At 48.7% G+C, this 23505-nt stretch overlaps 4 protein-coding genes across 4 annotated transcripts; 3 read left to right on the top strand and 1 right to left on the bottom strand.

Annotated features, from left to right (window-relative positions):
* Positions 1-7967: 7967 nt before the first annotated feature.
* PtA15_11A416 (uncharacterized protein) lies at positions 7968-9551 on the bottom strand (the record flags this gene model as incomplete). Its single annotated transcript, XM_053161322.1, has 7 exons — positions 7968-8115; positions 8200-8321; positions 8423-8518; positions 8594-8671; positions 8757-9020; positions 9108-9399; positions 9526-9551. The coding sequence occupies 7 exons, from the start codon at positions 9549-9551 to the stop codon at positions 7968-7970; spliced, it is 1026 nt and encodes a 341-aa protein (XP_053025280.1).
* A 6427-nt stretch (positions 9552-15978) lies between these two features.
* Positions 15979-16470, top strand: PtA15_11A415 (uncharacterized protein; the record flags this gene model as incomplete). Its single annotated transcript, XM_053161321.1, has 2 exons — positions 15979-16392; positions 16462-16470. The coding sequence occupies 2 exons, from the start codon at positions 15979-15981 to the stop codon at positions 16468-16470; spliced, it is 423 nt and encodes a 140-aa protein (XP_053025279.1).
* Positions 16471-18650: 2180 nt separating this feature from the next.
* PtA15_11A414 (uncharacterized protein) lies at positions 18651-19116 on the top strand (the record flags this gene model as incomplete). Its single annotated transcript, XM_053161320.1, has 4 exons — positions 18651-18665; positions 18757-18843; positions 18934-19017; positions 19096-19116. 4 exons carry the CDS (start codon positions 18651-18653, stop codon positions 19114-19116), a joined length of 207 nt encoding a protein of 68 aa, XP_053025278.1.
* A 2687-nt stretch (positions 19117-21803) lies between these two features.
* PtA15_11A413 (uncharacterized protein) lies at positions 21804-23336 on the top strand (the record flags this gene model as incomplete). Its single annotated transcript, XM_053161319.1, has 5 exons — positions 21804-22374; positions 22448-22603; positions 22671-22734; positions 22811-22991; positions 23070-23336. 5 exons carry the CDS (start codon positions 21804-21806, stop codon positions 23334-23336), a joined length of 1239 nt encoding a protein of 412 aa, XP_053025277.1.
* Between the last annotated feature and the right edge of the window lie 169 nt (positions 23337-23505).

Here is a 23505-nt window from a genome sequence, read left to right as displayed (position 1 = left end):
AACAGGAAACCATGTCAACCAGGAGGAATCCCTCCCATGCAACAACAACATCAAGTCATTGAGAGGGTACATACACAACCCGCTTGATGACCGGCTATTGAGTGGGTACACAGCCCACTCAATGACCAGAACACACCGGTCATCAAGTGGGTACACAACCCACTTGATGACCAGCACAGTCCAGTCATCAAGTGGGTACAAAATCCACTTGATGACCAGTTTGTTCCGGTCATCAAGTGGGTACAAAATCCACTCAATGACCAGAACAAACCGGTCATTGAGTAGGTACACAACCCACGTGATGACTGGAACACGCCGGTCATCAAGTGGGTACACAACCCACTCAATGACTGGAACACGTACAAAATCCACTTGATGACCGGAACAAACCGGTCATCAAGTAGGTACACAACCCACTCAATGACCGGCACACGCTGGTCATCCGCGAGTGGGTTGCAGCCCACTTGGTTACCGGTTTGTTCTGGTCGTCAAGAGAGTAAAAAATCCACTTGATGACTGTAACACACCGGTCATTGAGTGGGTACACAACCCACTTGATGACCGGAACAAACTGGTCATTGAGTGGATTTTGTACCCTCTCAATGACCGGAACAAACCGTTCATCAAGGTGTACCCAACAGTGCAAGAGCTACGCTACAAAAAACGGCAGCATAGCAAAAGCGTAGCGGTTTTAGCCTTGCTTTGCTAAGCTTTTGGTAGCGGACTTGGCGCTTCGCTATTTGCTGTGAGAAAGTAAGCTGGTTAGCTGGTGAAGAATGTCCGCTGACCGCCTTCTTCAAGAATATTGATGTCCGGGCTGTGTGATTGTTGGTAACTCGGCTCCGCACTGCTACTTTCCGCTAGCCTTCAGCGCTCCTCTACTGAGCCTGATCTATAGCGTAATAATCCGCAAGTGAATAAAGCTCTGCACTTCGTAAGCGCAAAAATCCGCAAGTAACTCTCCAATAAGAATAAGAACACCAATAATCTCCCAATAACTCTCGTACGTCCTTAGTTGTAAGTACAATGATGAGTATTTCCCCAGATGATAGGATAAGGATAATGGGATAATAATAGGATCCCCACCCCAGAAAACCATGAGCCGCCCCCCATCCTTCCCTCCACGCGTGTCACCGTTCCCACCCGATCCCGCACGCCTGACACTTTCCCGCACTAGTCCTCCAGCTCCGCCCGCTATCCCGCTCTTCACTCTCCCAGACTCTGCTCCTCTCCGACGCTTGTCCTCCCACCGTCCTCTGTCTAGCCCCCGTCAGTCGTTCTCTTGCCACCGCCTTCACCCCGGTTCCACCCGCTGGTGGAACAGGGTGGAACCCGCTCCGGCTGTCATGGCTCACCCGCTGACGCGCTGCTGCTACCAGTCCACGTGTGTAGTCCCGCAGCAGTCCAGCCCTGTCTTTTCCGCTCCGATCCGAATACCCGATCCAAAATCCGCGATCCGCAATCCGCGATCCGTGCATTCCAATCCGCGCGTGACTTTCCGTAAGCTTTCCTAGCGTGCTTTCCTGGCCTCATCCTCAGTGCTTATTTCACCGGAATGCACTCTGCCTGAGCGGCTTTGTGCATTCCCCGCCCGCGCTATCCCCGCGTGGACATTCTACCGCGCTCGCCTATATAAATCACCACATTGCTAAATTTTTTAAGGGGAAAAAATTAAAGAAAATAGCACGCTTTTTTTAGCGCAGAGTAGCGGCAATTCGCTACGCTTCTTGCTATAGTAGCGGAAAAAACGCTACTGTAGCAATTTTGCTGCGCTACCATAGCACCATTCAAACATCAATACTGCACATCATAAAATGATGGAGGATTTATGTTTGTGTACTATTTCTGGCATTTTCCACCAAAAGGCAGAGATGCCCGCTACGCCTTTGGCACAAAAGCGACCCGGTTCACTACGCTTTTGGCGCTAAAAAGCACTATTAGCGCCAAAAAGCGCCAAAAAGCGTCAATTTTTCCGCTGCGCTATACTGTAGCAAAGCGGCAAAAAAAAGCTCTTCGCTACACGCAGGCCAAGACTGCAGTAGAGGTTCTGGTGCTTCGCTACCGCTCAAAGTAGCGATTTTCCGCTAGCGCTAATGCTATTCTGGATCCAGAGTAGCGTGTTTCCGCTTTGCTACGCAAAAGCGCCGCTTTTCGTAGCAAAGCGTAGCTCTTGCAGTGTTGGTGTACCCACTTGATGACTGGCGTGTTCTGGTCATTGAGTGGATTTTGTACCCACTTGATGACCGGACTGTGCTGGTCATCAACTGGGTTGTGTACCTACTCAATGACCTGGTTGTTCCGGTCATCAAGTGGATTTTGTACCATAACCGGACTGTGGTCATTGAGTGGGTTGTGTTATGTACCCACTCCATGACCGGTGTGTTCTGGTCATCAAGTGAGTTTTGTACCCTCTTGATGACCAGAACAAACACTGGCATGTTCTGGTCATCAAGTGGGTTGTGTACTCACTTGATGACCAGACTGTGCCAGTCATTGAGTGGGCTGAGACCCACTTGAGAGTGGTGTGTGCCAGTCATTGAGAGGGTTGTGTATGTATAACCCTCTCAAGTGGCCGTTGTTGTCTTGTTGTTAACCAGGAGGTATTCCTCCTGGTTGACAGGTGTATGTTGTTTTTGGCCAGGAGGAACTGCCCCCCCGCTACCCAGCCAAAATTGATGGCCTCTTGGCTGGGAGGGGCACTTCCAAGGGGTGGCACAGTCTGTTGTCCAGGCTGAGTGTCTGAGGACACCTGGAGGCACACTAGTTGTCAGCCTTAGAGACATGTTTACATGTCCAAAAGTCTTCCTTTTATCCCCTTAAATATTGATATAATAATAGTAATGAATTATTAATAACATTTAATGTTTTATACTTTATTTTATTCTATTTTATTACTTTATTATTTATTGTATTCTGAAGCACAGGAGCGCTATAAAATTGTTCTGCGCACCTGCGCTACAGATTACATAAGTGCTTTTACATATATATATTATATATACATATAAATTCAATGTAATTGAATTGTATTCAATCCATATTCTATTGCGCAATGTAGAGCGCACTATTATTTGAAACTAATAGAAATTTCCGGAAAAATAGAGGAAGTTCCTCAATTTTTCACTTATACCCGCCTCTCCTGACCTGGGCGAACTTTCCCCCACTTCGAAATCAGACAAGAAAATATTCACCAGTTACATCCAGCGCTTCCATCCGCTAAACTCAAAGGCCTTACTCCCAAATACTCCCACTAAAGTGCACAGTACTTGCAAGTAAGTAACCTCCCTGGTAACTATGAATACCTTTCTTTTCTCTTTCCTAGTAGCCTTCATGTTTTCACCATTCTTTTCCCTCTCCCCTTATTCCTCTCTCCTCTCCATTATGTGCATTGCGCCTGAATAACTTGAAATTGAATATCCAATCAAACTTGACAAGTATTCTTTTCTCCGTGTTTGGTGGTACAACCTAAAAACCACATAGTTTTCCCAGTAAAAAGCCTTGACTAGTTTCCTTTAGTCTAAAAAACTAGGGCTGATTACAGGTTTACCTGAATCAGACCTTCTTCAGTTTCCTTTGAAGAAGAGGCTAGTGACTCTTTCCTAGCTTATACACACTCAACTTTAAGTTGAAAGCGCTCAAAGAAAAACTAAAAGCTTAATAAAAGTCTAAACTTTCATCTTATTCCTCTTCTACAAGTTGTAATACCTTTATCTTTGAAATTACAACATATTGCCCCTTATTTCCTTTGTGTCCGCACATCACATAAGAGACGCTGGCTCACACTAGTACTTCTAGAAATTGAGCACTGAGCTGTGCCTTGTGGCTTAGCACCAGGCCATGCTAAGCTTGGCTGGAAGCACCCTGGAAGCATCCTGGAAGAACCCAGGTATTTATCAAAGTACTAGCATGGTAACTGCATGTCAACTGACATCAGTTTCTTGAGTTTTTTCGTAGTGAAGGTTGGGCATATGTATATTCATGCCCACCTCATTCTTATATGCAGGGTGCATATGAAGCAGCCAGATGCCCTCAATAATCTACTTCCTTTCATTTTTTCCTAATTCTGAGTTCAGAATTGAGTGATTTGGCTGATTCTACCCTGGATGCCACCTTGCTCCTGTTTGCAAGGTTGGATGGTAGCTAAAATCTCTCATGTGGAGCTCTTCTGGAGCTAAAATCCCTCACTGTTGTCTATAAAAGGAGGCTCTCCTCCCCTGTTGTAACTTTCCCCCAGCAGACTACCTGCACTCAGTTTCCCCTACAACAAAGTACACAACTGCTCACTCAACAATATATCAGTCACCCTATATTTTGGTTTTACACACATTACAAACATTTACACACAAAACAACAACTCTACACAACACTTACATTTACATAACACAACTCTCTGATGGGTCCTATTTGGACAAATATCACCTGGTTGAAGTCCAGACTCCTCATTCATAACACATTTGTAGCAACTTCATCGCACCCACTTTATAACAACAGTTATCTTTTGATAACACCCCACTATCACTACATTAAACCTGCCAATCTGAGATTGGTGGGCTTTTTTTAGTGTCTAGTGAACCAGGAAAGGCAGAGGTTTCCTCATACATCCCTTTCCGCACTCAGCAAAAGGTTCTCAGGAACACTTTTGAGCTTTACAGCATCAAGTTTGTGATTCTGTTTGCCCTTTTCCCTTGTAGTACTCAGCTCTTTCAACGGCAAATTGTGGATGGTTGAGCTTCAACACTTTATCATCAGGAATACATTGTTGAGGGGTGACATATTTTCCCTTGCCTTGGTTGAAAGCTTGGATACAATCAAGATTCATTGCCATGCTATCTACCCTTTTCTTACTGACTTTTCTGGTTGCTGCTTGGATTACTGTGGCAAAATTTGCAAAAGATGGGTCCTTCTTGTTGTTCAGATTTTGATTGACCGTGAATTCAAACTTTGTTAATTCCGTACCAGTAACTGGTTTGAAGTTCATCTGAAGCAGGATTCCAATGGCTTTGTTGAGGGTAAGCTTTGACTGTTTGAGTTTACTCATAAATTTGGCCCACGCTGACATTGTTACTTCATTTGAAATTCTGGTGTTGTTTGCCAGTTCCATCAAGTTTTTCATAAGTTCAATCTTACGTTGCCGATTGGACCACTCACACTTGATTTTCAACGTCTCAAAGATGGTTTTAGCGGTTTTATGGCCGGCTGCTTTGATGATCCCAAGCAAAGACTTATTTATTGTGTTCTTCATGAGGCTGGTGATTGCATGGTTGTAATTGGTCTCCAGGTAAGTAATTTTTTTTCTTCACTATCATCAGTTCAGTCATGGAGAACACATACTGAAGTGTTGCTTCAATTGATTCTTCCCATTGCGCGTAGTTTGCCAAATTGAAGGACAAGACTACGTGCTCTGGATTCACCTCTTGGTGCAGCTTGAGAGGCGACTTTAGGAAGCTGCCAAGAATGATCTCTTGGCGGTGTTCCTGGGCTTGGACAGCAGCCAATACAGCATTGTGTCCTTGGTGTGGGGCCGCCTTCAAAAGATTTAATTGAGCTGTCATTTTGGCCATCTGGCGTTGGAGGTTGGCAAGCGCATCATTTGGGTTGGCTGCCATTTTGTTTGGGATGTTGAAGGTGTAATCCCTGTAGAAGGGAACATGGCCAGCAGTGATCTAACTGCTGAGACCCATGCTGCCAAGTATGCTCAGCTCTCTGCTGCCAATTATGCTCAGCTTCCTGCTGCAGCTGCTTATCACAGTGCAGAAAGTAATAAGAAAATAAATGCTCCAGAGGACTGGAGCATTCCTGCAAGGAGGAGAAAAGTATAGGTACTTTTCTCTCCCATACTTTTGACAATGACTTTTCATTGAGAAAGTACCCTGAGAATCAATCTCTCAGCAGCATTTGTTTACTATAAATACTGGGCTCTCTTTGCCCCTCTTTTTCACATTCATTCATACTCATACTCTCATTCTCACTCACACTCTCACACTTGCTCTCACTCACACACATCCACTTTTATCTTGATCTCATCATATATACAACCATAGCCCTGTCTGGTAGCCTTTGCTCAAACAGATAGAAAATAGAATTATTATTGCAAATTTCATACCACAAACTCTACAAACTCAACATGGGATAGGGGGTTGTGGGAGTGGGCACATGCACAAGTTCAAAAGTGAAAAGCCCAAGCCCGTTGGGCACTTGCCCAAAGCCCGCTTGGCCAAGCCCAAAGTGCATGGGCACATCCAAACCCCCGGCTTGGCACATGGCCAAGTTTGCCGGGTTTGGGACAAAGCCCACCTGGGCCAAGGCCAAGTGAGGATGTCACGCCTGCCAGAGATACCGGCCATTGAGGAGATCAATGCTTGGTCAACAAACTGGTCATCAAGAAGGGAGACTCCCTTCTTGATTACCAATACAGGTATTGTCCACCAAGAAGGAGTTGTCTCTCCCCCTCAATGACCGGTTTGCAGACCAACCACTGAGGAGGGAAGTTTCCCTCCTTGATGGGGGTCTGCTCCTTGGGACCAAAGTTGTGGCTGTACTAAGGTGAGGTTGAGATTCCACCATCACAAGGTACTGCCCGTCTCACCGCCGCCATATCCTCATTCCCTCACTGATTTAATGATCAGTGATGATCCCATTGGCCCAGAGCTTGGGGTTGGCCAAGCAGGACTTGTGCATGTGCCAAGCTCAGTCGCCCCCCCCCCCCCTTCCCCCCCCCCCCCCACACACACACAATCAAGCTTCCTGGGCACACAAAAAACCCCCAGTGGTGCTTGGCCAAGCAGGACTGGGGCATGTGCCCAGACGCGCTTGATGGACTATACTAGTAGGTATTATGGCTACCCCACATCCCGTCTATCTCACATTCTGACATAGATATATGTCCAAAAATCTCAAGCTGGCACAGAGAATATCCACAATTTCAAGTCGACTGAAGTTTTTCAACTGTTTGGCCATGTCACAAAAAAGCTATACAGTTGATGTTGGCAGACAGTTTCCTACGAAGCCTCCAGCCACCCCTTGCATCCCATTTGTTATGCCGCCTCATTGCTCAGAATTGCATGGCATGGACTAGGATATGCAAAACCAAGAAGAATACTGAGATTTTTAGACTGTTTGGGTGTGCAAGAAAAACAGCTTTACAGTTGGCAGTCGTTTTCCTACTAAGCCTGCCGCGCATCTGCTGACCCAATATTGCTGGATATTCCAGGGGACCCAATTTATGCGCATTTTGCTGTGCTCTCTTTTCTGCTTCTAGTACTGGGAACAAAAAACACAAATCCAAATACAAACCAATATTGAAAATGATCCAATAGTAAAGTGGGTAGAGGACTCCCGAATGTCCGCCGGAGTGGGCCGACTCCCAGAGAAAGGGCCCGGTGGACGCCGGGGAGCTGCTCGCGAGAACGCCAATTGGGAGTTGTTTTTCCAACCTGCTGTGTATTTCCAGGAATGCGCAGACACGTCAGCCGCAACGGTTCTTCTGTGTGTGATGCTCCCCAGCTACTCTCCTTGGTCCTCAGCAGGAACACATGACGAAGAGAAACAACGGTGGACAGGATCGTCGGATCCGAACCGCCAGAAGCGCAGCTTCTTCGGGGGAGAGCTGGAGCGTTCCAGCTTTCCCATCTCTAATGAAAACACGGCATGCCCATACCAGACACACATTGCTCGTCAGAGAGGCTTTGAGAAACAGAAGCAGGAGGACGGTTCATTGTCATGCAGGCCCTTGAGAAAATACCATGTACATTCAAATAAAAAGCATACAAAAAGCGCTGTGGCTGCGAGATAGGATGTTCGTTGGGATGAGAGAGAGAGAGAAAGTCCTGAGATTAAAAGGGGTGGCACAAGTAAGTATAAGAGAGGGAATCGGGAGGCTACTAAAACATGATATCGAGTGAACTTTATATACGACAGTCAACAGAGAGAAGCGCGGATGAGATGTGCATATGTTTAGATTGGGTGCAGGGTTAGAAGGATTTGTGGAGGTGTTCAGCGCGTTGGCGGATATGTTTGTCGATGGGCATCTCCCAATCGACGTTGGTTTCCAAGTCCCTAAAGTAAGCCTGGCCGGAGCCGAACAGCTCGCTATCTTTCTCGACCATCAGGCCGAAAAACCTGCAGACCGGACCCAACCGCAGGGCGAGGTTAGTAGACACACACAGAGAGAGAGGAGAGGGCAGGTTTGGGTGGGGGACGCACGCTTGTTGGTAGATGGGCTCCTGGCGGCGCAGGAACTCGAGCTGGTTGTCGATGATCGACCATTGCGAGATGCGCTTGTTTTTCGGAGACGGGCCGGCGTAGAATCGGATCGCCTCCAAGCGCTGCAACCACGCCAGATGAGCGTGATCAGTCCCGTCGTCTTTGTCAAGAGCAATCTCTCTCTCTCTCTGTGTGTGTGGGTGGGTGTGTTTGGGGGACTTACTAAGTAAGCGAATCTCATCCTTTGCGATTCGTCTACTTTGCTCAAGATCTCGCTCGGCACCGGCAGGTGTCCAGGAGAGGAGGCGGCCGTCAATAACTGTTACGTTCGATCCCCAAGTGAAACAAGTCAGAATGTCTGTTGAGCGAAGGGGTATGTAGGAGTACTGCATACTTGGACAATCAACTCGTCGAGACTTGGGATCGGTTTTTTAGGATAATCTCCGTCTTCTGGTAATATGTTTTTCAATAGCTGAGACCAGTGTTAAGAAAATGGGAGATAGATTGCAATCAATTCCACAGTTCTCTCTGAAGGCCGGGGGACAGGGGATACAGACCTGTTTCCTGAAGCTATCGCGGTTATGTTTGATGATTTCGCGGATGAAGTTAAACAATTTGTTGGCCGGTTCGGGGGACGAAGTGGAGGGGAATCCGGGGGGCAGGTTAGCGATCCTGAAGGCATCGGACTGGTCGGTGAAGTGCTTGATGACGAGGTTCTGGAAGGACTTTTGGAGGACCCGGTCTTCGGAGTCCTTGGTTGCGGTGTACGCCTCCAGGTCGGGTCTGATGATGATCAGTTGGGCGGTGAATCGGGTGTGTTCCTGAAATTCAGAGAGAGAGAGGGGGGGGGACGATCGAATGGGTAAGGGGAGCGGGGATCTCGACGGATGCGCGGGACAGAGACGTACCCGGAGTCTGGAGGTCGGGACCCAGCCCGAGGCGGCAGAGAGAGATTGAGAGTTCTGGAACTGGGCGGACGATTGAGGAGGCGGGTTGGTCGGGTTTTGGTGGAGCCAAGTCAAGTAGCAGACGAGGGCGTAGAAGCGGTTGTCGTCGCCGGTGGTCTGGCAGACCCGGCGGGCCTGCTGCCAGGAGGGGCCGGTGAGCTGGTAGTGGCTGGCATGTTCGTTGAAGAGGCTCTCCTGGCCAGCGCTGAATGCCAAGGGGGGCGGCTCGATGGGGTCGACGACGATGGAGCGACTGTGGTCGTCGATCAGCTCGTCGAGCTGGGGCAGTTCGGGATGGGTTACCAGCTGCTGCTGCTGAAGCAGATGGTGTTGTTGTTGGGTTGGTGTTGTGGTGGTGGCTGCCTGTTGGAGGAAGAACGGGTCGAGGTTGGAGGACTGAAGCATGGCTGGGTTTGGTGTGGTCTCTGCTCGGTCGGAGTGGTCGGCTGGCGCTGGGGTGGGGGCAGTGCTCGGCGGAGGGGACGGTGGGAAGACCGCTGGGGCGCTGACGGGCAGCCGAGCGAGCACCCCGGGGGAGCCGACGAGCCACCCCCGAAAGATACTTCCGATCTCGCAAATCTTCCTTACAATTACAGCTAACCCAGGAGAGCTTGCAACTTGGCGCGCAAACTCCGAGACTTTGTGCCGCAGCGGCCAGACTTGTCCGCAGCTCCAGACATCCGTGCGCGCGGACCGTGCCCGGGGGAACCCGGGGGAGGAGCCTGCAGGAGAGCTGCCTGCCGCCGACCCAAACCCTGCCTGCCGCCACCACCAACCCACCACCCACCACCGCCGAATCCATCAACCCCGCCACCGCCACCCCCAGTAAAATCAACCCCAACGGTCCTTTGGAACCATTGTGCCATTGGGGAACAATCCAACACGCGTGAGTTATTTTGGTTTATCATCATCATGTGTGGGCCTTTTCTCACCACGAACTAATTTCTATGCCGCAATTGATCATTTCCGTAAAAGTAGAAGGTTCGGGATGGACAATAACTCCCGTTATCGTTCAGTTTCACCGTCCAAATACTGCGAATGGTTCCACCACCCACTGACGCCGCCTGCCAACAGACACGTGCCCTCGCTTTTTGATGGCACTGCTCACTTGGTCGCGGATCGCAACCGCCGCCGGGACGCCTTCATACGAAGCCAGCAAAGACCGTCTCACGTTGATCCATCACTCTCGGGCTTACCTCCAGCTTCACCAGCCACCAGCCGATCGAGCGCAGCCACCAGCCGATCGAGCGACTTGATACTATCTCAATCATTGGCTACCAACTCTCAACAACACAGCCAGGCACTTCCCAATCGTGCAGGATCCACTTCGGGCCGCCCTGAGGTTCCCATAAGTATTGAGTTCATCCTATTTACGCCCCTTCCCAAACCTCCTGCTGCAAACCCCCGCAAGCGACGAAGCCTAGCTGGTTCCATTGGCCCCCAATACAATAAAGTCGAATCGGAACCTGGCAAGCTGATGATCAACTGGGACACTCACAACTACGATCTCGAGAGTTTCAAAGCTGCGGCAATCAATGAGATTGAACACAGCAAAGACGAGGGGCTTGGATTCTTTGCCCGAGCCCAAGCTCTAAAAGGTAACATTGTTTGGAATGCGATTATCCCAAATGGACGCATGTTTTCAGCAGCCCAAAAAAAAAGAATCGATTCCGATGAGATATTCACCCAGTTCCTCCTGGTTGCCGAGGGCACTCCGGAAAGCCGCCAGATTATATGTCGCTTGGTCCAGAAAGATCCGATAGTTGTAGCTCAGGTAAGTGGCTTTTTCCTGTCCACCTCAACCCAGTCGGAATGTCTCATTGACCTCATTTTGTGTGATATTTTAGAAAGAATCTGCCTACAAACACCTCAGGACCATGCATGCCGGTCCCAGCTCTGAAGAAACTCCATCCGATGGGCCCTCCGCAGGTGCACAGGAAGCGGCTTCCCTCACGGACTTGGTGCAGCAACTTGGCTGTATCCACGAACCCGCTGAACACCTGAATAGAAGTCACGAGGTCGGCGTGTTCATCAATCCCGAGAACCCCAACGAGTTTTTCAAGATGACTCCCAAGCGAATTGCTTATATGTGGGCCAAAGCAATTGTGAGTGTGTTCTATTCCCTTTATTCCCTTGGGATGTATGGCTGAGGATCTGATCTGACTGCTCATGAGATTCATAGAAGACCAACCCCGGCCAAGTCACCCTCCGTGTTCCCCCAAAATCGGACAGCTTTCAATTTCAGACCAAGGAGGATGTACCGCCGCCTCAAGCTCCAGTTCACCCCACACTTCCAGCTCCCGTTTCGGCCGCGTTTCAGTATCCAACAACGTCGGCCGGATTCCAATATCCAACACAGTTTGGATTTTCAATGCCTCCGGGAGTGTTCTTGAACCCAATGCAACTGGCCGCCTCGCAACTGGCCGCCTCGCAACTGGCCGCCTCGAACTCAATGACCGGCCCGACCGGCCCCAGCACCCCAGAACATCCCACCCGGGCTTTGTCACCAATAACCCCTCCAAGCGGCGAGGACCACAGCCTCGAGGATTTCCTCGAATTTGCACACGTCAATCCAGATTCCCCCGGAGTCATTGAGGGGATTGGAACCCTTGGGATCACTCACTGGACTATGTTCAAGTCCTTCAGTTCTGACGAGCTTGCCAGCAGAGGTATCCCCGAAGGCCCCGCCCAATCCATTGTCTCATCTGCAAAGAAATATGCGCATCACTTAATGAAGGTTTCTAGAAACCAGGGTTCTAGAAACCAATAAGTATCTTACTCCCCCGATCCATTCTTATGTACTCCTTTTCCTTATTGTTTCAAAGTCATCAATACATTGTAGCTCCAGCATTCTAGCCTCCTTCCGACCATCTCTTTATGTAAATTCTAACCTCCTTCCGACCATCTCTTTTTGTAAATAAAACTGGTTAACGTTGTTATAATCGATAGTCCATTTGAAGGAGCAATCAATAGTCCATTTGATTGGTCCAAGATGAGTTTGCGCATCACATGGGTCTCTTGGAATGGGAGGCTCTTGGAACGGGAGGATCTCAGCAGACCCGTTTTCCCAATGAAGTCTCAATCTTGTGGTGGATCTCAGCAGACCCGTTTTCCCAATGAAGTCTCAATCTTGTGGTTAATTACATCCGGAGTCAGATAAATATGCAGAAAAACCGAATGTTAAGTCAAAGAATCGAGCACATTGATTACAAAGTAATGTTACAAAGAATTGAGCAAGTTGTTTATCAATACAAAAAAACGGGCAGCCGGTAGTCAAAAAAACGGGCAGCCGGTAGTCCGGGGATCCATTAATCGGTGTAACCAGACCCTCGGAACAGGCCTCGCATGAGTTCGTCGGTGAAAACAAGCCTTGCAAAGGCCTCGATTGCCTCCCCATTGGTTTCGCCCCCATCAAGTTCGCCATATTGTCTGAGTGATGATTTTAACACACTAAAACCCTTTTCAATTGGGTTCAGGTCGGGGGAGTAGGCCGGAAGATAGATCAGCAGACAGCCGTGATCCTCAACTATGCGTTCGATGTTCCCGTTGTGATGGATTTGTGCATTATCCATCACAACGATGCTTTGGGGTCCTGGGTATGGATTCATATTTGGAAGCTTCAAAAAAAAAAGTGGTCAGTTAGGATGCCGCGCGCAGAATCCATCAAGCTACTCACCAACACATGCTCTAAGTATGTCTCGAAATCGATTCGCTTGACAGTTTCAGACTGTATCATCACTGCAACCAGCCCGCTCAGGGCCACCGCTGGGATTAAATTGAAGCGGTGGGTAGCCCGCGCTACCGGGAGCCGTGACGTCCTCTCACCCACTTGAGCCCAACCCCGAGTGCGGATCACTGCATCCAAACATACCCCGCTTTCATCTTTCAGAGAGGGAGGGTGTTAGCTACTATATACAAATAAAAATTCAGAGAGAGAAGAAATAAAACTGACCAGTGAAGACGAGGCATTCAGGCTCAAAGTTGGCCATCAAAAGGAGGTACTTGGCTCGTTGAGTCCGTTCTTGATTCGGATTTACCTTACGCATAGTTTTTTGACTCATTTGGAGGCGTCCATGAAGCTCGTTCGAGATGGTTTGGACTGAGATTTGGAGGTTGCATTCGGTGGATAGTGCCTGCTGAATTTCTTGTAGGTAGATCGTTGGGTTGTCGGTGACTAGCTCCAAGAGAAACAATCGTTCTTCTTCACTGAGAGCCAAAGGGCGCCCCCTTTTTTCGTACGTTTTGGGATCGACGACAACCGAACGAGTCTTTTCGTATAGAACACACCACCGTTGGAGGGAATCAGAACTAACCTCAGATCCATTTGCCGCGTTGATTTCGGCGAGTGGTTTTCCATCAAGGGCTGCCCGAACAACGATGAATTTGAAGGAGGCTGAATACTTGACAAACATGGTGTCTAGAGGAGGGATCAGCTTTGTGACATTCAAGGGAAATCAAATAGGAACATACCTGTGAGAGAATCCAAGCTGCAATGTCAGTGGCGACTGCTGGGTTTGATGATGGTGGTGGTGGCTGGATTCGACAGCGGCGGTGGATGGAATGGACAACGGGGATGGATGAAATTGGTGGCGGTGGCAGGCTGGCGTCGCTCGGCAGTCGATTCGGCGGTGGTGGGTGGTGGGTTGGTGGTGGCGGCAGGCAGGGTTTGGGTCGGCGGCAGGCAGCTCTCCTGCAGGCTCCTCCCCCGGGTTCCCCCGGGCACGGTCCGCGCGCACGGATGTCTGGAGCTGCGGACAAGTCTGGCCGCTGCGGCACAAAGTCTCGGAGTTTGCGCGCCAAGTTGCAAGCTCTCCTGGGTTAGCTGTATGTAACTTCCCAAAGAATGGCCACACATACGGATACGAGCTCTTTGTGGCCCATTTCCGCAAGCCTTGTTTGGCAGTGATATACTTATATCTTTTTTGGCCTTTGACATCTGATTGGGTCTGCCAAAACTTACAAGAATCCAGATCCATTAGATCACTGCCAAATGTGAACTTGGCACAAGTCATTTGCCTGGCGGGGGGCGCAGCGCAAGGCACCTCACACAGAGTGCAAACTCCCATCAGGCAGGGAGTTGCATGCAACCCCTGATCTCTGGGGCAAGAGCCCCATGCTCCTCTTCAATTTGGTGGCAGGTGCAACCTGATAGCACTTGGTTTACTGCCTGGAGAGGAGTCCAAAAAAGGTCTCTTTTGGAGACGCAGGTCAGATGGTGTAAGCAATAATGCAGTGCCTTTCGATAGGCTCCTTCAGTTTTTCAAATAGCGATTTACTTTGCGCCGGGAGGAAAACTCGCGCACGGGGATTTCCGTCGACTAGATGTTGCTCTGTGCCAAGCCCTCCTCCGTGCGCCCCACAGCAAACTTAACTAACCAAAGGAGGGACTTAGGAAGCAATGGGAGTTTTTGACGTGAGAGGTATACTATGCAGAAGTACACCTTCTTTGTTTGGCCCTATCTTTGCCAAAACTCATCCAGAAAACGTACAACATGTAATGAGGAGCCAAGAAGCTTGATCAGCTACGTTGTAGAATTTTTCTTTTATTTTTTGGCCAACTTGTTGCCACCAAACACCCCAAGGAACTGGAGTCTCAGTCTTTTCCCGCGCAGAGGCATGCATTTTGCGGCCCCGCGCGGCCAGACAAATTTGCCAAATGATGGGCTTCGGAGCACGCCCATTTTGGAAAGAAGGCGCAGAAGGATGCAGGTCACCAAAATTGGTGAGGAGAAAGGCAAGATGAAGGCCTTTGCTCTCATCTTTTTCATGCCACTCTGACTAGTATGGTTAAAAAGTTATCCAAGTTTCTAATTTTTCCCTGCCAAATTCAAAAAACTTGTCAGGCCAAAAAACTTCACTCATTCCTACGTCCCTCCTTTGGAGGCGGGCGCTTCGCGCCCAGGAGGGACTTCGCTAAGTTCGACAGGCTGCCCCCCAAAAACACTCTTCACACGGGGTCCCCTGTGGCAATAATCACCGGCCGGTGACCGGTAGCACTGCCGGGGGTGTAGCCCCGGCCTGCCCTGACGGTGTGGGGCAGTCAAGTGCCAGGAGCCCCGGCCAAACCCCCACCCCATCCGGTGGAGCTGGGGCGGTGCTTGGTACCGCACCTCTTTTTCCAAGAAAACAGCCACCGCCATGTCAACAACGGTGGCCGCAAAAATGGTGAAGTCAATATTGTCCTGGTCAGTCATCCAAGTGGGTATTCAATCAGGTATCGAGGGGCACCCGGGGGACAAGCCGGAGTGGAAGCTTCCTTCAGACTTTGAGGCATCGGACTGGTCTAGTTTTCTGTGTCAAATCCAGCTGCTGCTTGCCATGCATCAAATGATCCTGGCCGCATGCACCGAAATAATCCTGGTAGCATGCACCAGTCGGGAATGCATTAATCGTACTCTTAGCTTGGGCAAAACTCCAGCCCACCAGTCCAGTTCATAAATGAAACTGGTATCCCAGCTAACTTTCCTTCAGTCCAAACCCAAAAGGCCTTATAATCCATGTCGGTGTGGTGATGCCTTATAGATACCAAACTGACAGGCAGCTTCACCTTGGAAATTGCACTGCAGACTTGCGAATATAAAAAGGGCTTTCTTTTCGGTCAATCTTCTTCCCGCACCAAACATCAAAACCTCTTTCACTTTCATCAACCTCCTCACGGATCCCTTACATCCACTTGGATTTTCTCTTGCATACTTAATATTTATATACACACAACTCCCTACAATTTTCAAGCACCTAATTTTCATTTGACCTCTCACACTTACCCGACCATAACTCACTGAACGACGATCGTTTCCATCAACCAAACCAGCGACTGATCCATCCAACCAAGATGCAATTTAGCACACTCCGTATTTCACTCACCGCGGCTGTTTTGAGCGTCACCGGTATCATAGCAGCTCCTGCTCCTTCGATTGGCATTGGTGGCGGGGTTGGACTCGGAGTCGGGATTGGCTTAGGAGGTGGCTTAGGAGGTGGTTTAGGAGGTGGCTTAGGAGGTGGCTTGGGAGGTTACGGAAGCGGCTGGGGAGGATACGGAAGCGGCTGGGGAGGATACGGAAGCGGCTACGGCGGTTACGGCGATGGAGGCTATGGTGGCTTAGGCGGTCTATATGGAGGAGGACTTGGAGGAGGGTTTGGAGCAGGACTTGGAGGAGGACTTGGAGGAGGACTTGGAGGAGGATTTGGAGCAGGACTTGGAGGAGGACTTGGAGGAGGACTCGGAGGAGGACTTGGGTACGGCGGCGTGAGTAGACCTTTCCCATAAATTATTAAGTGAGAAATGTACTGATAATTACCTTCATCTGTTTTGTAGTACTACTAGCCTCATTGAGCAGGTCGCCAAAGTGCGTGGCCAAGATTCTGGGATTCTCTAAATCATTACCAGCTCCACTTGACACTCAACTCCACAGGAACCTCTTCACAACTCCCATTCTTGCTACCATCCATAACTGCGCCTTTAGGATTCGCACCTTCACATGTTAAATTTTCTTTAATTTTTTATCTTCTTTGGGTTACGGATTCACTTGTTTACATTATTTTATTAAATCATTATCTCCGTTGGGTTACCAGGTTCACTTGTTGTACTTAAAACTGATGGAAATCACAAGGACATTGTATTCATAAATCTCAGCGCACATTTGTGTTCATGATCCAGCGTGACCGTGCCTCTCAGACACATTCCTGCTGTGTGAATGAGTGGTCGACTAGGTTTTTCAGAATCAGTTCGCTGTCACTCGAACTGCATGTCCCGGTTGTCAAGTGGAATGGTTCTTGAACATGGGGCGCACCCGGCGGGGGCTATGGAGCTAAGCGTTGTCGTATTTCGGGACTCAGAGGGAGGAGGCGGTGATATGCGCCGGACGAGGAAGGTGATCTTAGACACACAATTCAAACTGTAGTTGCGCATCTGGGTGCCTTCTCCTGTCTTCTCCCACTTCCCCATGGTCCCGGTGTCAGGCGCGGGTCTATCGCGCCGGGCCGGTACTACAAATTCCCCACCTCGGCCGGCCGGCCCGATTGCCATGCCTTACCCGCAGCACTTCTTTTTTTTTGTGTACATATTCACTGGCATGCCCCGAATCCAGCTTTTTACGGGGCCTTCGGCATGTGCTTGGGCATAAGCTCACCCCGTCCCGAACCCCGGCAGCCTTATGTGAGTGGGAGCAATGTTTGTTCATAACTTCATGTGCTCTGTATCATGAGCACGGGTTATCAAAGTTTCGATACATTGATGTATGAATCCGAATATTTCACTCCTCGGAGCACCATTGGTAAACAATTATTTCCCCAAATTGTTATTGTCGACAGCCAACGCACTCGTTTACATAAAACACTGTTTTTCCGGCGAACTCAAGGTGGGTGTCCGAGGCTTGAAGTCCCGATAGGCTAAAATGATCCAGTCTATTTGGAAATAATCATGAGCCAAGCAATGAATTTCCTATTTTTACATTAGCAGAGAGGGAAAAAATAGCCTTACGCAATCCGTTAAATCTAACGAAAATATCTCGGAGTTGGCCCGGTCGCAAGTCGCCAAGAGTGGTTTAATGCCGATTTCCTCGGTAAAGTCAAAACACCGAACCCCTCACCAGGGATTTTATTTTTTTTATGTCCCTCTGGATAGTCTACGTTGGATTGCGAGATGACAAGCAAACTCCTGGGGGATAGACTATTTTTGGGGTACGAAAGTGCGCACCCCGGGTCCCCTTTCCCCAAAAAGGGGCTAATACTTGAAGCTACAAGGCTAAGAGGCCTTCATGAAACAGCACTATTGCCACCAGTGCAAACAGATGTAGGCTTCATCGGAGTTCTTTTGGCCTGCCTCCCCCCCCCCCCCCCAAAAAAAAAAAAAACCAAAAAAAAAGATGACAAATTGAAAATAGTACAATCTAGATTCAATCAACCTGATGACATTACAGCCTAGTGCACATTTTGATGGAATCTACAAGGAGCTCGAGGGCGTTTATTTTGAGCAAACGACCCTCATTGAGGCGATGGCCATGTATAAAAGACGAAGGTGATCACATTGTGAGGAAAGCAGACAAACCCTCCTTGCCCCGACAACCATACTCAGCCCACTCATCAACATCTTCGCAGTCTGCACCTGATTTGAATTTCGCATCAGTCATTCTGGTCTGTTTGATACAGACACCTCTCGCTCACCTGCTTACCTGTAGCTGTCTTTCAGATCCTGAATCACCCATCGTTCACGTTGAAGCATCGACATTCTCTGGGTCTTGGCCCATTTGAAGGCTTCTAAAACAAAACATTTCGAAAAACACGTCTTAGCGTGAAAAAAAATCTGCAATTGCAGGAGAAAAAATGGCGCAAGTGGCCGTGACTTATCTTCTCTTCATCCTCGTCTCTTCTGCGACGATTCTTGGGCTTCCGCTACCCTCTACATCCAACCGGTTCGAGCGTCGCTACAGCGGGACTGCTACGTGGTTTTATCCCAATGTCGGAGCTTGCGGAGATACCAATTCAAGGTCCGATTATATCGTCGCCATGAATCATGAACAAGTAGGGGTAACTTTTTTTTTCATCCCGCGTAGGATTTCTAAATGGCGCATTCTAATGTCTGGTTTCTGTAACAATTTTCATTGGTACGTAGTATGGACACGGTCAACTCTGCCATAAGTCTGTTCACATCGTGAATGAGGCCACCGGGAGGTCTGTCACTGCCAAAGTTGTGGACAAGGTTAGCCTACTTTTGGTCTCCTCTCTACTTCTCCTTATTCTTCAGTATAAACTATAATAGCATGCCTGAACCTGGTTGGAATACTTTCAGTGCCCAGGCTGTGATTACGGCTCTTTAGACTTATCGCCTGCGGTCTTCAAAGAGCTGGGTGAGCTCCGAGCAGGAACCTTGCCGGTAAGTATCCACAAATAATTGAATTTAACGACGCGTGGACTCATACTCCTTTTTACCCATTGGGGGCGTTCTCTATAGATCACTTGGGATTTGACGTGAAAATAGTATGGCACCGGTTGTCATATGATTCATACGTATCCCAAAACGGACCCTCTGTTTTGATTCATGTCCGAGATAAAATTACAAAAAGGGCAATACTGCCAATAGACTTCTAGTTGTAGATTCAAGTCCAAAAGTCACATAAAACCTTTAGGAAATAAGATTCTTTTGCTCATTTGCTTGTGTAGAAATGAGGTGAATCCATATGTGGTCAAGTTCAAGTAGAATTATAATGAAAGTTAGCTACTAAAAATCAATGGTATGTGCAACTAGTTCTACTACCTGGGAGCAGTTGCTCTCATTTCTTATTTCAAGTTCTATGCGACGTGACCTCAAAAGTCACATGAACCCGCCATCATTCCACTTCCTAATCATCTGATCTATATTCATTGGAACTCCCTCCTCCCCCATCCGGGAGTGGTATTAAGATCATCTAAATTTCATAAAACCAACGTTTTACAAACATCAAAGGTGGGCCAGCTACAGAATTCGCGCAGCGTAATTCCTCTAACAGCATGTTCCCTGTCTGCTATTAGCGGATTGGCGCTAGCCCTACACAAGCTGCAAAAAAGCCTCCACCGCGTTACCTTACAGCTTATTTTGGCAAAATTTTGCCGCCAAACAGGGTCTAGCGCAACATAACGCAGTGACAACGCGCCAACTTTCCGCTAACACTACCAAGGGTGAAACGGTTTGGTTTCGCTGCGCTAATTTGTAGCGCTAAAGCCGCTGCGCTTCATCTAAATGAATGTGTGTTTTTTTCTCCCGCGATGGTGGCGCCCTAATTCAGCGCAAAATCGCTGCCTGTAGCGGTAGTGCAGCGCGTAAACGCTGCACTAGCGGCTCTGAAGCGTTAAATTGGGGCTATATTATTGAAGGGCCCCCCCTAGTTATTGGATTTTGTAGCAGGGGAAAGGGTATAATATCAAAAGAGACGAGAAAAAAAAGAAGCAGAAGAACAGGCACAAACCTTCTTGCTGTCCGGGTCAGCTGCATAGTGACTTTTGCGCTACAAAATAGCGTAGTACCGGGTCTCCCGCTGCTAAAAAGCACAGTGCCGGGTTTGAGTAGAAAGATAGCCAGTTTTCCGCTACAAATAGTGCAGTGGTAGGTTTTCCGCTACAAAATAGAGCATGTTTAGGATATGACGCGTTTTTCGAAGTAGCACAGTTAGAGCAGCGTTAGCGCTAAGCCGCTGCGCTAGCGCTGACGAGGCGGCAGAAATAGCGGGGGCGCCACTTGTGGCGATAGCGCAGTGCCAGGCCGCGAGTGCTCCCGCTAATTGGCCCAACTGTATAGGCTTAGCAGAGGTGCGTTCCGCTGCGCTAAAACATGCACTTTTTGTAGGGCAGCACAGTGCCTCACTCTTGACACTACGGCCTTAACGGTCAAAGAAATCCACTGCTACGGTAACATGCAGCTTCCCTCAAATCTGACGGGCTGGTTCAGGTGCTTTTTCGATGTTTCTGAAATGCAGGTCCACAAGCTTGACACGCCTCGCATGAAGATTCATAAACTTTCAAAGGTTCTGAATCTCTTCCAAAGCAAGTTCTGCAACTTTTCTTAATCACCTCTAACCACTTCAAAGCGTTCTATTTTGTTTGATTCTGGGGTCTTCCTGGATCTCTTTATCTTCCCCTTGTATCCTCCTTGTTTTGAGCTGTTTGGTCTAAGGTAATCGCTCTCTCAGAACAAGCAATTCAAAAACCTTCCAAACAAAACTCCGATCATTATTGCGTTGCACCAAAACTCTTACAACCGCAAATTGAAGCCTCTACAATTATGTTCACAACCTTCTGACAGGATTTTGACCAAGTGCCAAGTGCTTTGTAGGTCTAGAAGTCTGTAGCCTGTCCTTTGTTTGCGCTGCGGCTGGTTAAAGCTGAGGGATTCTAAAGCATACTTCTGTGGGAAGGTCAAACTGAGAGAGGCGCACCGTGTTTTCTAGGAAGGTCTTCAATGCCGGATGGAGTTGCAATCGGATGCTGTAGTAAAGAAGGTTCTTTCTTCTTTCAACCTCCCTCTTGCATTTAATAAATCCGCTTCCAGCCCGACTTTTTTTACGATCGACCAAATACTGATCAACTGATATATACGTTACATCTGTTGCAGATGTGATAAAACAGGCAAGGACTTGATTCTACTTGGTTACATAAATACGTCCGGGATATGGTGTGATCCTGCACTTGGAGAGTAAGGAATCCAGTTTGTGCAGAGCTGATCTCAACTGATGGATAGCCGACTCAACCGGGAAGTTTACCTATTTAATAGATAATAGATTCGCCCTAATTGCTGCCATGCTCAACCTGATGGACTCATCCAAATCTGCTTGTCCCCTTGCTTCGCTTTTGTGTCGACCAACTCATTGCCTTTGTACAGTACCAACCAAAGTAATATGTAGGTTTGGCTTGGCTCCTACGAAAGAGGATGCATGACCGAGCCCGACTCACAATGTCGAGTTTTTCTTCTTCAGATTTATTATTTCCATTTATTCTCTGCAGCAAGTGTGCTGGCTTTTTACTGTGCTCATATTTTTCCTGGAGTTGTTCGAGCTTAAGAGAAGGCCACTCTCTGCACTGTTGTTCTCAATCATCCATCTTTCCAACGGAATCCAGGGTGTAAATATTTTCTATTCTTAGCCCAACCCTGTGACACCCCAGTAGTGCAGCACTGTCACAGACCCCACCATGAGTCTGCTGCCCGTCCTCAAGAGCTGTCACAACCATCCCCCCGTCAGCCAAGACCCAACAACGATCGACGGCAGCGAGACCCTCGTCCCCTTCTACCTCCACCTGCCAGACACACTCGACGGACTCAAGCCATCCAGAGCGGCTCCCATCAACCAAGCAACTATCAACAGCCACCAGACAATCAAGCGACTCTCGAGCTACCTGACCCGCTCCAACTCATCCGACCAACTAGATCACAATACATCCAGCAAGAAAAACCATCAGCCACCATGGGATCGCGCCACCCAAGACAGGGACTCTCGTCTGCCGATCGGCTTCCTCAGACCGGCTGTCCTCAAGGCGTTGGTCGAAGATAACCAACACATGACCCGGATCCACAACCAAGCCTGTTGGAAATTATTCTATCCGGTCAAGGAGGACAACGAGACGGGAGTCAGCTTGCCCTCGAAGGTCAGCTTTGAGGACTGGATCAATCAGGCTGAGGATCGGATCGAGGCCCGCCAAGAACACCTCGATAGGCTGGTCAGAGGCTGGAAGGAAACCGGGCTGTTCGCCGACCAACTATTCGGTCAGTCCTCCCAATCACATTTACTCACCAGCTCGATCTGTCATTTATGTATGTATATATTGGCGGTATCTAGGTTGGAGGAACGAAGTCTACTCAGTCTACGGTCCAAAGGACGACCCAGAGGAGTCTGAGGAGACGCTCCAGCAGCCCGGCGCTAATCTTGCATTAAGGATCGAACGTGCCGCCGTCGGATTGTTCGGGTTCATGAGCTTTGGCGCTCATCTAACGGGTGTGCCCCCCCCCTCAATAAATAAATAAATCATGAGCATCATCCCTGATTGATACATTAATAACAGCCTACATCAAGAAAAATGGCCAATACTTCTTTTGGATCCCCAGGAGATCGGCGACTAAAGCAACGTAAGCAAAGAGTCTCTACATGCTGATGCTGAAACGTATAGAGAAAATATTTGTAGTGATGAAATTGTGAGAGAAGATGGCCATCGAAATTGGATGATACTGTGGCAGGAGGGATCACCAGTGGTGAGACTGAACTCGAGACGATCATCCGGGAATCCTTCGAGGAAGCCAGTCTCAATGAAGAGATAGTCCGATCGAGGATCCGGCCGACTGGGCTGATCAGCTATACCCATCGCAGCCCAGAGGGCTGGATCCATGTAAGCGGATTTGAGCCACACTCAATGTCCTTGTTGAATTGACGTGGTTTTTTTCTCTTTGGGATTGGACACTGAAAGCCTGAGATTCAGTACACCTACGAGCTAGAGCTGCCGGCCGAGAACACAATCGTGCCCAAGCCGAACGACGGCGAGAGCGTAGACTTCAGACTGATGGGCTTTGATGAGCTTGCTGAGGCGCTCAGGTTGCACATGTTCAAACCTGACGCTGCCGCCGTCCTCATCGACTTCTTCGTCCGCCATGGCCTCATCTCCCAGAACAACGAACCAAACTATGTCGTCCTCTCTACCCTCGTCAAACAGCCCATCTTCGTTCCCCTCCCCTGATTGCTCTAAATATATATCTACTCTATTGCCTATCATGCTCAATGTACCGATCTAGAAAAACAAAAACAGTCACCCCACCATCTCAAATATTTGTCTTGTCCGGAATGGGAATCAATCTTGAAGTGTCTTGTATGTCCATAGACCTTCACAATTTGCTATCCCAATGTTG

This window comes from Puccinia triticina, chromosome 11A, assembly GCF_026914185.1.
Source record: "Puccinia triticina chromosome 11A, complete sequence".
NCBI classification, from domain to species: Eukaryota; Fungi; Basidiomycota; class Pucciniomycetes; order Pucciniales; family Pucciniaceae; genus Puccinia; species Puccinia triticina.
The sequence above is the reverse complement of the archived record's forward strand: the minus strand, read 5'-3'. Positions and strand labels throughout refer to the sequence as shown.